This window comes from Hylobates moloch, unplaced genomic scaffold, assembly GCF_009828535.3.
Source record: "Hylobates moloch isolate HMO894 unplaced genomic scaffold, HMol_V3 SCAFFOLD_15, whole genome shotgun sequence".
NCBI classification, from domain to species: domain Eukaryota; kingdom Metazoa; phylum Chordata; class Mammalia; order Primates; family Hylobatidae; genus Hylobates; species Hylobates moloch.
The window spans coordinates 8882009-8894546 of record NW_026652290.1 but is presented as its reverse complement, the minus strand read 5'-3'; the positions used below and the strand labels follow the sequence as shown (position 1 = coordinate 8894546).

General features: G+C 47.3%; 1 protein-coding gene across 6 annotated transcripts in view; it reads left to right on the top strand.

Annotated features, from left to right (window-relative positions):
- The window catches only part of SLC4A5 (solute carrier family 4 member 5), a 128548-nt gene extending 117375 nt beyond the window's left edge, over window positions 1-11173 (top strand). For 2 of the 6 annotated variants that reach the window (XM_058429091.1, XM_032178299.2), the window contains 5 exons: window positions 55-102; window positions 485-658; window positions 2613-2768; window positions 6097-6164; window positions 8719-11173. In XM_058429091.1, coding sequence (XP_058285074.1) covers window positions 55-102; window positions 485-658; window positions 2613-2768; window positions 6097-6164; window positions 8719-8884 — 612 coding nt within the window. In that variant the 3' untranslated portion in view covers window positions 8885-11173. Of the gene's footprint in view, window positions 1-54; window positions 103-484; window positions 659-2612; window positions 2769-4638; window positions 4724-6096; window positions 6165-8718 lie in introns of all 6 variants that reach the window. The other 4 variants (XM_058429093.1, XM_058429095.1, XM_058429092.1 and 1 more) reach the window with 4 other exon arrangements.
- The last annotated feature ends 1365 nt before the right edge of the window (window positions 11174-12538 follow it).

The following is a 12538-nucleotide window of genomic DNA, read 5'->3' as shown; positions in this document are numbered from 1 at the left end:
AGGCCTCATATAATTGAATCTATGTAATTAGGTCCTCTGATCCCCATTTTACAGATGGGGACTGGAGGGTCAGAATTCAAAATCCAGAAGAAGCTGACTCCAGTGAGCATTTCACTATACCTCTCTCTCTTCCCTAAGGCAACTATGCAGAAGAAAAAATTTTTGTTCTGTATTTACTGTGAAATCCCAGAATTCTTAAACAGTTTGTGTTACAATTAACTTGCACTTTCCCTGAATGTGGACAATGTCCATTTTGTGGCCAGCTCCAGGGCTCCTCCCCTCACCCAGGGCTCAGGACCTCTTTTCTAAGACCCCATTATGCATCCGCCTAGACACCTCCGGCCCCCGCTCCCGTGCATCCTTAAGGCCTGAGCAGGGGGCTTCCCCTCTCTGAGACCCCACCCAGGCACCCCTTCCCCTAGTCCCAGGACCCAGCGGGCCCTCGGGGTCCGGCTGCCTAGCTGAGCCGCCGCTGTCCCCCTAGTTCTGGGAACGCTGCAAGCTCTTCCTGATGCCGGCCAAGCACCAGCCGGACCACGCCTTCCTGCGGCATGTGCCGCTGCGCCGGATCCACCTCTTCACCCTGGTGCAGATCCTCTGCCTGGCGGTGCTCTGGATCCTCAAATCCACGGTGGCTGCCATCATCTTCCCGGTCATGGTAAAGTGGGCGCGGGCTTCCCCCTCCTGCCCAGCAGTTTGGCCTGGGCAACCCAGAGGTGCAGCGCAACCTCCCCTCCCGCCACCTTCTGCCTTCCCGTCAGCTGTGGCCTGGCTCCCTCGGGTCGCGGAGGCTGGCACAGAATGATCTGATTTGAGTTGTGAGTCCAGGCCAGATGGTGTGGGGTGGGGCAGAGAGAGGCGGAGGAAGGAATGTCAGAGCCGCTCAGCGAGAACCCAGGAGCCACCCAACCTCCTGGCTCCGGGGAGGGACGGAGAAAGCAAATCAGATCAACCAGGAGACCGAGTTCCCATTGCCAAAATTCCAACCAGTCTCAGAAGTCGATGCGTACTAAATATAGATCTTTCTACCATTCAAGATAGCTAAATTTGAAAAGCTAAATAGTGAAGTAGGGGGGCAGGAGAAGAACGAGGGTCAGAGATCAAGAACAAAACCCAATGACAGTATATATAAAGCTTGAGCAAGGGAAAGGTTACAGTTCTTTGGCTATTCTTGCAAATATTGTATAAGTTTGAAATTACTCCAAAATAAGAAGTGAAAAGAACGCAAAGCCAACAACATGTTGCATCTGGCCCCCTAGATAACTCACTGAGGGCAGTGACCCAGGCCCTTGCCAGGAGCCTGGAGTGTGTCAGCAAATGCCTGGGGAAAGCCTGAGGGCTCTGGGGTAGGGGCCAAAGTAAGGACACTGAGGAGAACTTGAAGTGCACACTCCTGGGAGGGGTCTAGTCCATGGTTCTTGACCCAGGCTGCCCATGAAAATCAACCCAGATCAATCAAATCAGAATCTCTGGGGAAACCCAGACTTTGGTATTTTTATGAGGTCCACAGGTGAGCATAGACCTGCAGCCAGGGTTGAGAACCCCCACTGCAGGGAAAGGGAGATAGAGCCTCCCTTCAGTGCCCTCAGGGGCCTCAGAGCTGGTGAAGGTAAAGGCAGTAGTAGTCATGATTAGCATTTACTGAGTACTGTTCCACTGAGTCCACACCAGCCCCCAAAGCACTAGTAACCCCGCTTTACAGATGAGAAAATGAGGCTCAGAGAGCATGAGCAGAGTAACCCTGGGCACGCAGCCAGATAGGGCAGGGCAAGACCCACACCCTCCACCTATTGATTTTTTTGTTTAATTTGCAGACAGTAAAATTCAGTGTGTCGGTCTAAGAGTTTTGGCAAATGTACAGAGTGGTTAGAGACATAAATTCTCGGGCGTTACCTGACGTGCTAAATCAGAAACTGGGGAAATCCAGTGATTTGTGTATTAACAAGCCCTCCAGGTCCTGGTGCATGCTCAAGTTTGAGAGCCACTAATTTATGTATTTATTTTATTTGTTTGAGATGGAGTCTTGCTCTGTTGCCTAGGCTGGAATGCAGTGGCACAATCTTGGCTCACTGCAACCTCCGCCTCCTGGGTTCTAGCAATTCTTCTGCCTCAGTCTCCTGAGCAGCTGGGACTACAGGCACTCACCACCATGCCCGGCTAATTTTTGTATTTTTAGTAGGGACAGGGTTTCACCATGTTGGCCAGGCTGGTCTTAAACTCCTGACCTCAGGCGATCCACCCACCTCGGCCTCCCAAAGTGCTGGGATTACAGGTGTGAGCCACCACGCCTGGCTGAGAACCACTAATTTAAAGAATAACTGTAGTTCTCCAGCCCATGGCCTTTCTGAGGCTCCCCACTTCGGCTGTCACAGGCTCTGTCCCTCTTGGTCACTGGTAGGCATGGTCACTCACCTGAGGGGCCAGACGAGAGGAACCACGGTGGAGGGAAGGTGAATAATGGCTTATGGGAGCTTCAAGATGGCTCCAAAGATATCACAAAAAGTCCCTGAACTCAGGTGACTGAGGGAGAAAAAAATCTATGCCTGAGTTTGGGCATTGAGACCACAGTTTTCTCCAAATTCTCACAAAACTTTAGTCTCTCTCCACCACAGATCCTGGGCCTCATCATTGTTCGAAGGCTTCTGGATTTCATCTTTTCCCAGCACGACCTGGCCTGGATTGACAACATCCTCCCAGAGAAGGAAAAAAAGGAGACAGACAAGAAGAGGAAGAGAAAGAAAGGGGCCCACGAGGACCATGATGAGGAGGTGGGGAAGATGTGAGGCCGGGGCACAGAGGAGAAATCGAGAGACCTTCTCTCCACTTTTGCCAGGGCTAGGGAGAGGGTGGCTTCTTGGGTGGCCTGCAGCAGTGCCTCGGCCCAGTCCAGGATGGGCTGGGGCATCTGCTTGTCTTGGTCTGGGGTGTTGAGGGCTCTTCTGTTTATGTGAATATCCTCAGGGTGGGCCAGAGTGAATGAGACTCCCTGTCCAGGGAAAAGGTGACTGGCCATGCCCACTCTTTCCATCACTGTGGGCTTTACGGCCGTGATCACAGCAAGTGGGTTCCTGTGGGAAGGGCTGGGAGGCAGCTCCAGCATGGAAGGAGGTTATGAAGACTGACCCCCAAAGAGTGGAGCAGACTCAGGGAGAGGTGTCTAATGGGGCCTTATAAGTAGACTGGACTCCAGTCAGGCAGGAGGGGCTGGGAACAAGTTTTGCTTGCGCCTTTGCCTAGGGTATTGAGGACAAAGATGGGGAAAGAGGCAGGTATCCTCGCCGAAAGGAGACTGGCTACATTTCCCAGATGCCTGGGACAACGTGGTTGCCCCATCTGCCCCTCTTATCCCATGCTCCCTTCTCATTTCATCCCAAAACACTGAGGGAGTCAACAGACAAGGGACCAGTCCAGAAATTATAGTGAATCACAAAACATGAGGCAGAAAGATTCTTAATTTACGTGTTCATTACTTATGATGAAACTGTCCCCGCAAAAGGAAGTGACTTACCCAAAATGGACATGTAGCTACACTTCTAAGAAGGAATTAAGAAAATAATTCCTGACTTTGCTAGTTTCTGATACGCTAAGCTGCCTGTGCCATCTCCTAATGCTGTGCTTGGCTCCCAATCTCCCAATTTGACACAAACTCACGTCCCTGCATCCACCCTGTCCTGTTCTCGTGATTTTGCCTTGTGCAGATGAAACCTGTTCAAGGCAAATCCCTTCTGACTGGCTGGTGGTGATTAAACCATCTTCTGATCAGTCAGAACTCCCCTGGTCCTTAATTACTGTGCTCTTCCAGGAAGAGTCCCATAATGCATGTGTCTGTAGATGATTTGTAAAGGTGGGTTCTGAAAACAAAGAAACAGAGACTAAGTGCCTTTTAAAGACAAATACTTCTTTTGTTGATACTTTCAATAAATATCTGAGTGGCTACTACATGCCAAGAACTATTACAGGGTTGGGAAAAAGAATCTCTGAATTATGATATATCAATGGAAAAACAGGATTCAATTTATACAAATTCATTTTACTTGTCTTTATAGCAACACAGTTATTGTGTGAGGTTCATTCCCAAGTGACTGGTTGCTGTGACAGATAAAACTGTTTTGATGAGTAACATTCCTGGAAGAGTTCCAGTCTGTCCAATGGTGTGTATAGGACAGCAGGCTAACTGTGCCCATTCCCCCTCAGTGGACCCCAGGGTATTTGCAGCACCCCCTAACTGTTTAGGGGTGAACAGAATGGTGGTTTGCAATGTGCATGCATGCATTTTCCATCTTGGCAAGAAAGCCAAGTTGTTGGCCGCACGGTATCACACCTGTAATCCCAGCACTTTGGGAGGCCGAGGTGGGGGGATCACGAGGTCAGGAGTTTGAGACCAGCCTGGCCAGCATGGTGAAACCCCATCTCTACTGAAAATACAAAAAATTAGCCAGGCATGGTGGTACATACCTGTAATCCCAGCTACTCGGGAGGCTGAGGCAGGAGAATCACTTGAACCCAGGAGGCAGAGGTTACAGTAAGCCGAGATCACACCACTGCACTCCAGCCTGGGCAATAGAGCGAGACTCCGTCTCAAAAAAAGCCAAGTTGTTGTGTTGGTGTTTATCCTCTTTTCCCACTGTTTTTCTCCAGCCCCAGTTCCCTCCTCCCTCAGTTATAAAGATTCCCATGGAAAGTGTCCAATCAGATCCCCAAAATGGTATCCACTGCATTGCCAGTAAGTAAAACACATGATGTCTCTCCCTTCTTACTACTAATCCTCCATGTCTTTCCCCTAGGAACTTTCATCTGTAACTCAGGGGGATCTAATCATTTTGGATGCTAGAGCAGCAGTCCCCAACTTTTTTGTCTTAAGGGACAAGTTTTGTGGAAGATAGTTTTTCCACAGACCAGTAAGGGAGTGGGGAATGGTTTTGGGATGAGGCTGTTCCACCTCAGATTCTCTTAAGGAATACGCAACCTAGATCCCGCGTATGGACAGTTCACAATAGGGTTCTCACCCTTATGAGAATCTGTTGCTGCCACTGATCCCACCAGAGATGGAGCACAGGGGTTAAGGCTTGCTCGCCCACGCTCACCTCCTGCTGTGCGGCCTGGTTCTGCTACTGTTCCATGGCCTGGGGGCTGAGGACCCCTGCGCTAGAAGACCTTTGTCCTAGGCAGAGATCAAAGAGAACTGGGCCACCAGGACTGGTACTCCAACCAGATGGAAACCCCAGAGCAAAGCCTGCAGACTCGAATGACTAATCCTCACTTTAGTTGAGGCAAAATCCCTCATTCCCTCCTTTCCCCAGGTGTCCCCAGATCCCTGTGGCATCTCCTGGCCCTCTTCTGTGTTGTTTTCAGACCACATCAGTCCAGACATGGCCCACCAGGCCTCCCATGTTTTCCAGTGGCTGTTGAAATGGTTGAGGGCTCAGAACCAAGCTTTCCCCTTTAGAGAAATAGGTAGCATAGCACTTGGGTTATAAGTCAGGCATAATTGGAGGTCCCCTGTGGTGGTTGTGCTGTGCCTCTCTGTGTGAATCCTCAGCACCTTCTCAGCAGACAGCTGAGAGGTAGGCTGCCTGGGAGGGATTGGGCATTGCTTACGGAAATCCTGCGAGATTATATTACTACCTTTAACCCCTCCCAGCCTCAGCTCCCTACAGGTGGCCAGTCCTGTCATCCAGGCAACATAGCCTGTTCCGAGTCTTCTGAAAGATCCCTACCTTAGTCCTGAGCCCGGTGCTTCTAATACAGGGCTTGCCACCCTCAAAGGCAGATTAGGGGTGGGTAGCCAGGGCATCCTTCCCATCAGCACTGTCCATCATAGGTACCTCAAGATCTTGAGTTTCTCTGACTCCTCCCCCACTCCCATTTCTCTCTTCCCTGGCCCTCCCATGCCTCACACCCCCTAGCGCCGGCTGAGCACCTTCTGGGTGAAGGAGTAACTAAGCCCAAAGCCACACATCTCTGAGGCCCCGTATTCCTCTTGCATAGTGTTGGCTCTAGGGTTAGAGAAGGAAAAGAAAGGAAATGGTGGGGGAAGCCCAGAGAAATATGGTGCTCAAACCTGCTCCACATGTGACATTTTCATTTTCCTGCCAGGAAAAAGATCTTCCAGTTGGAGTTACTCACTCTGATTCTTCCTTCAGTGACACAGAACTTGACCGAAGGTAAACACTGTTAAGTAGACTCCTTGTGTATTAAGTAAGAGACTAGGAAATGGCCGGGAAGGCGGAGGATCTAGGATTTCCCAGGCTAGCTGTCCTCTCAGTAGAAGGCCCTTGCTGGCCCCCAACTGGGAGTCAAAGGCTGACAAACCTGACTCATCATTCAGGGCCAAGAAACAAATATGTCTTCTTACTGACATAACATGGTTACAACACACAAAGGTATTCAACTTTAGTAAAGGAAATTCTTATAAAAGATTAGGTAGAACAAAAATTGAAAGTAAATGTTGTGGCCAGGCGCGGTGGCTCACGCCTGTAATCCCAGCACTTTCGGAGGCCGAGGCGGGCGGATCACGAGGTCAGGAGATCGAGACCATCCTGACTAACATGGTGAAACCCCGTCTTTACTAAAAAAATACAAAAAAATTAGCTGGGCGTGGTGGTGGGCGCCTGTAGTCCCAGCTACTAGGGAGGCTGAGGCAGGAGAATGGCATGAACCCAGGAGGCGGAGCTTGCAGTGAGCCGAGATTGTGCCACTGCACTCCAGCCTGGGCGACAGAGTAAGACTCCATCTCAAAAAAAAAAAAGTAAATATTCTTTACAGAAGCCAGGCGCGGTGGCTCACGCCTGTAGTCCCAGCACTTTGGGAGGCTGAGGCGGGCGGATCACGAGGTCAGGAGATTGAGACCATCCTGGCTAACACGGTGAAACCCCGTCTCTACTAAAAATACAAAAAATTAGCCGGGCGTGGTCGTGGGCGCCTGTGGTCCCAGCTACTAGGGAGGCTGAGGCAGGAGAATGGCGTGAACCCGGGAGGCGGAGCTTGCAGTGAGCCGAGATCAGGCCACTGCACTCCAGCCTGGGAGACAGAGCGAGACTCCATCTCCAAAAAAAAAAAAAAAAAAAAACAGAAAAACTAGGCATGGCTTAAGTGTGATATCACTGAAAGCCAAGATAAATGAACGCTAAGGATCGAAACTCCAGGGTACTCTGTAGAATGAATTAACAGCAGGCTGTTAATTAGCAAAGGTCAGAAAGGGTATGGAGGAAAGCCAACATCAGAGATCAACTGGAGATGGGAACTGTTAAGAATAGGTTCAAGGCCAGTTGCCAGGAGCCCCCATGCCAACAATGTGATTCTGTTCTTCATGAGAAGCCACCCGTGAAAAAGGTGAGACTCCCTGATGATGACATAGTGGGCGCAAACACAGAAAAGAGGAATTTAGAGGCAAGAAAGGCTTTACTTCATTGTTACTTGGGAAGATGCCAGGGGCAGTCCCACTCCTACCTTGTGCCCTAGAATGGACAGGGATCAAACTAATTACAGCACAGGCTCCCAAGCCTAGAAGATCAATCTCCAGGCACAGAGGGCACTCATCCAAGAGATTTTTGGGGAAACGGGGCAGGGGATCTTCTGAATTATAAGGCAAAGCTGCTATCCCAATGCCAGGGTGAAACGACACACTTTTCCCTAGTTCAACCCTCCCTAAGCAGCAGTCCCAAGGATGCTCTAGCCCAAAGTGTCACCTGTCCCAGTTAATCTCCACCTTCCTTCTCATCCCACCTCCCCAGTCAGGCTCCTATATATGTGATGCCATTGATCTTTATACATTAGTATACACCGGTATTAGGAGAAAATCAGTCTGTCTTATTTTCATTTATAAAATAATCTACATGAAATTGACTAACTGCTCCCAATTTCAGGCAGTAGAGAGCAAATTTGGACCAGGTTAGGGGTTTCCAAAACGCTGTTAAATTACACAAGGCCCTAAGACAGGGTCAGAAATGAAGAAACTTTGGTAACTGGAGATGGCATCTCCCAACCTCATTGATGTTTTACTGAATTTATGAAAACAGATGGAGGCAAAGACCACTAAATAGCAAGATTCTGTTTCAGTGAAAGGCTCTGCAACATGATCTGGTTTAACAAAGACTAAGCATCAATGATCTACCAGGTGCGATGCTTAATCCCTGGGGATGTGGAAAGAAAGGCATGCAAACAAAGAGCACCCTGTGCAAGAATATCGGAGCACACAGGGAGGGACTAGCTTCGTTTTGAGAATCTAGGAAAGAGAAACTGGAATCTGCCAGACATAGAGCGGAGCAGAGAAAAGAAAAGGCATTTCAGGCAGTGGACACAGGCCCGAAGTGCCATTTGAAAACACACACACACACACCCCCAAAGAGCAAAGAACACTGCAATGGATGGGGCAAACTAAGCAGGCAGGACTACAAACACAGAAGACTGTGTTTGTGAGAAGACAGACACTCCTGTCTTCTCACACTAAGGAGCTTAGATTCTTTGAACCCAATGAGGAATCACAAATTTGTGATTTCAAAAGTTCACCTTGGCAGCAATGTGAAGATAGGTGTACAGGGCGAGACCAGGTGCAACAACAATGGCTGAAGGCCAAGCCAATAGGAAACTGCTCATTCTGGCATGTGCTGAGAGTTCAGAAGTGAAGATGATGGAAGTATTTGCATTAGAGCCCTGCTCTAGGGATTGGGTTCAAAACACCAAGAACTACATAATCCTTCTTTCCTACTTCTCGTTCAGCATCACCTTGCACTTCAAAATCTCCTGTCCAGCTTCACCTGCTTTCAACTACTCACGGAACCCAGTGTTCATGGTGCCACAGGTGAAGATAGAGATGGAGTCAGACTATGACTTCACAGACATGGATAAATACCGAAGAGAAACTGACAGCGAGACCACCCTCTAGGATGAAGCAGCTTCTCCCAGATAGGAGATGGAGAGCCTGGCTTAGTCTTCACTGGGAGGGTCTTAACTTCTCTGTGCCTGTTTCCTTCTTTATCAAACAGAGGGAGTCCGTCTGCCTATAGAAAACTGGAGATCTATTGATGAAAAGTACTGCTTAGATGCAAAGCTCTCCCCTTCCCTTTGTAGTACTTAAAATACCTAAAGCTAAATACTGTATTTTATTTTAAAATGCAGTTCAGCATAGAAATTCTAACATTTCTTTGGAAATAAAAAAAATGCTTGTTTCCCCAAACCATAGCTAAGATAAAGGGGCAATAGTCAATTCATATTTAAAACAAATATCAATTTAAAATTGTTTAAAGGTTAGATTTAAATATAGATGTTCTCGAACAAACTCGTAATGTACTTTTATGTCACTAGACCATCTTTGGAATATTTGGCAATTCTGCATATTAAGAAATGCTGAAAAGGTCCTATCTTTTCTCCCTGTCACATCCAATTTCCTAAGGGTTATATGAAAAGTTTGAACCAGCTGGACGCAGTGGTGCACGCCTGTAATCCTAGCACTTTGGGAGGCCGAGGCAGGTGAATTGCCTGAGCTCAGGAGTTCGAGACCAGCCTAGGCAACACGGTGAAACCCCGTCTCTACTAAAATACAAAAAATTAGCCGGGTGTAGTGGCATGCACCTGTAATCCCAGCTATTCGGGAGGCTGAAGCAGGAGAATCCCTTGAACCTGGGAGGCAGAAGTTGCAGTGAGCCGAGATGGCACCATTGCACTCCAGCCTGGGCAACAGAGTGCGACTCCATCCCCCAACAAAAAAAAAGTTTGAACCATCTGCATTATGGGCCTTGCTCCAGAAGTGTGACTGGGGCTTTCCCAGATTGAAAAGCCAGTTCCAAAACTCTGTTAATGAAAGAACCAATGCATCTGAGTGGATAAATGTTTCTAAAATAAAATAGTTCTTGTTAAAGTGAAATTTGAAACTACACGTTAAATCAAAATGATCCTTTAAATTAGTATCACTGGTTTTTCATACCTGGAATCACATTTCATTATACATTTGGGTGGGTCCTCCCTGCAAATTTTCAATGTTTATTCCCAAACTCCCATTCATGTGAACAATACAGGTTAGACAGAGGTAATGTCACATTTTACATTACAACTTTGCAATATTAATCAACCTAGTACTTTAAAGGAATGACTGAAAACTATTTGGGAAGATAAAAACCAGTTTCAATGAAGCAAACCTATTCCTCATGAAACTTAAGATCAGTCATTTTACCTTCAATCCATATTTAATGAACACCAACCATGTTGATTTAATGCCTACTATGACCCTGACAGCCACAGTGCATCTGACACTTACTTTCTCCAAAACAACTATGATTTGAACCTTGAGTAAATCCCTTGAACCTTGAGGTTAGAGTTACTATATTTGCTCAAGATGACAAATGCAGGTGCTTTCTTTTTTAAAGAAAAATGACACTAGATCATTAACACCTTGAGTATAGGACAGGTAACTGCCTCTGTAATTCCCAGAGTCTAGTGTAGTGCCTGGTCCATAGAAAGCTCTCAATAAGTGTTTGATTACATTTAATCATCTCAGAGCTCCCTTCCAAGGGATACTGCCAAGAGGTAAAGCTCTAAACCTCTACTCTTACTGAGAGCAGAATTTCTTAGCTAATCCAGAACCATCTCCTATGCTTAAGTATAAATTCTTGCCAGACACAGTGGCTCACACCTGTAATCCCGCTACTTGGGAGGCAGAGCTGGGGGGATCAGTAGAAGTCAGGAGGTCAAGACCAGCCTGGGCAACATAGTGAGACCCATCTCTAAACAAATGTTTAAAAATTAGCCAGGCATGCTGGCACACACCTGTAGTCCCAGCCATTTCGGAGGCTGACGCAGGAGGATTGTTTAAGCCCAGGAGTTCAAGGCTGCAGTGAGCTATGATCATGCCACTGCACTCCAGCCAGGGAGACAGCTGGAACCCATGTCTTATAAACAATAATAATTTTTTAAAAAAGTATTTATCATCCGCACCAATCCTAGGGAAGCTAACAATCCACCCTTAACACATTTCAGTTTTAAAACCTGGCTGATCTGGAATAGAACTCTGTCCAAATTGAGTTGTAGAAATGCTATGGATTCAAGAGTAAACCTGCTTGATTAATCAAACAAGCTGGAAAACTACTGTTAATTTCTTTGTTGTAAATTGATCACTGTAATTTTACCTTACATGTCATTTATATTTTGTATATACATGAACATTTTTTTTTTTTTTTTTTTTTTTTTTTTTTTTTTTTTGAGACGGAGTCTTTCTCTGTCCCCCAGGCTGGAGTGCAGTGGCGCGATCTCGGCTCACCACAACCTCCACCTCCTGGGTTCACGCCATTCTCCTGCCTCAGCCTCCCGGGTAGCTGGGAATACAGGCGCCCGCCAACACGCCCGGCTAATTTTTTGTGTTTTTAGTAGAGACGGGGTTTCACCGTGTTAGCCAGGATGGTCTCGATCTCCTGACCTCGTGATCCACCCGCCTCAGCCTCCCAAAGTGCTGGGATTACAGGCTTGAGCCACCGCGCCCGGCTTATACATGAACATTTTAATTTCCATAGCTTTTAACAGGTTGACATAATACTTCGCCATGCAGTAAGTCAGTCATTTTTTCCACTTGTAACTGTAATTCAATAAAATTTAATCCTGTCCGGTCATCTTGCTCCATGTTTAATAATCTAGGTAAGCAGGCATGGCTTATAGACATAAGCTATAAGTCACTTACAAAAACATCTCCAGCAAACTATCTAAACTTCTTTAAACTCCAGAGAACTATCCAAAGAATAACGCCAGCTGGCAGAAGAACAAGGACGGAGGAAAGCCAACTCAACTGTTCTTTCTCTTTCTGCCTCAAGCTGCCTAGAGGAGGAGCTACTTCTGCTCGCATGAAAGCCAAAAGTCGAAACAGACAAACCTATCCCTGCCTCAAGTATTTTACAGATTAAGCTCCTAGCTTGGCACAACCTGTTGCGATATAAGACTATAGGACAGGCCGGGTGCGGTGGCTCACGCCCGTAATCCTAGCATTTTGGGAGGCCGAGGCAGGTGGATCACTTGAGGTCAGGAGTTTGAGACCAGCCTGGCCAACGTGATGAAACCCCATCTCTACTAAAAACACAAAAATTAGCCAGGCATGGTGGCATGCACCTGTAATCCCAGCTACTCAGGAGGCTGACGCACAAGAATTGTTTGAACCCGAGAGGCAGAGGTTGCAGTGACCCGAGATCATGCCACTGCACTCCAGCCTGGGCAACAGAGTGAGACACAGTCTCAAAACAAACAAACAAAAAGACTGGAGGACGAGGCTGGTTTCTCCAAAGCTCTTTAAACCTGTTTGGGCGTGGGTGGCCCAGACCTGTAATCCCAGCCCTCTGGGAGGCTGAGGCAAGAGGATTGATTGCTTGAGGCCAGGAGTTCAATACCAGCCCAGGCAACATAGCAAGACCCCATCTCTACAAAAAAAAGAAAAAAAAATTATCTATTTAAGGCTATAGAAGTAAGTGTTACTGAATATAGGAATATCTACACTGATCAAACGAGAAAAAAACTCTGGTTAGGTCACAACTAGCAGTCATAGGAAGACAGAATTTCAGAAATT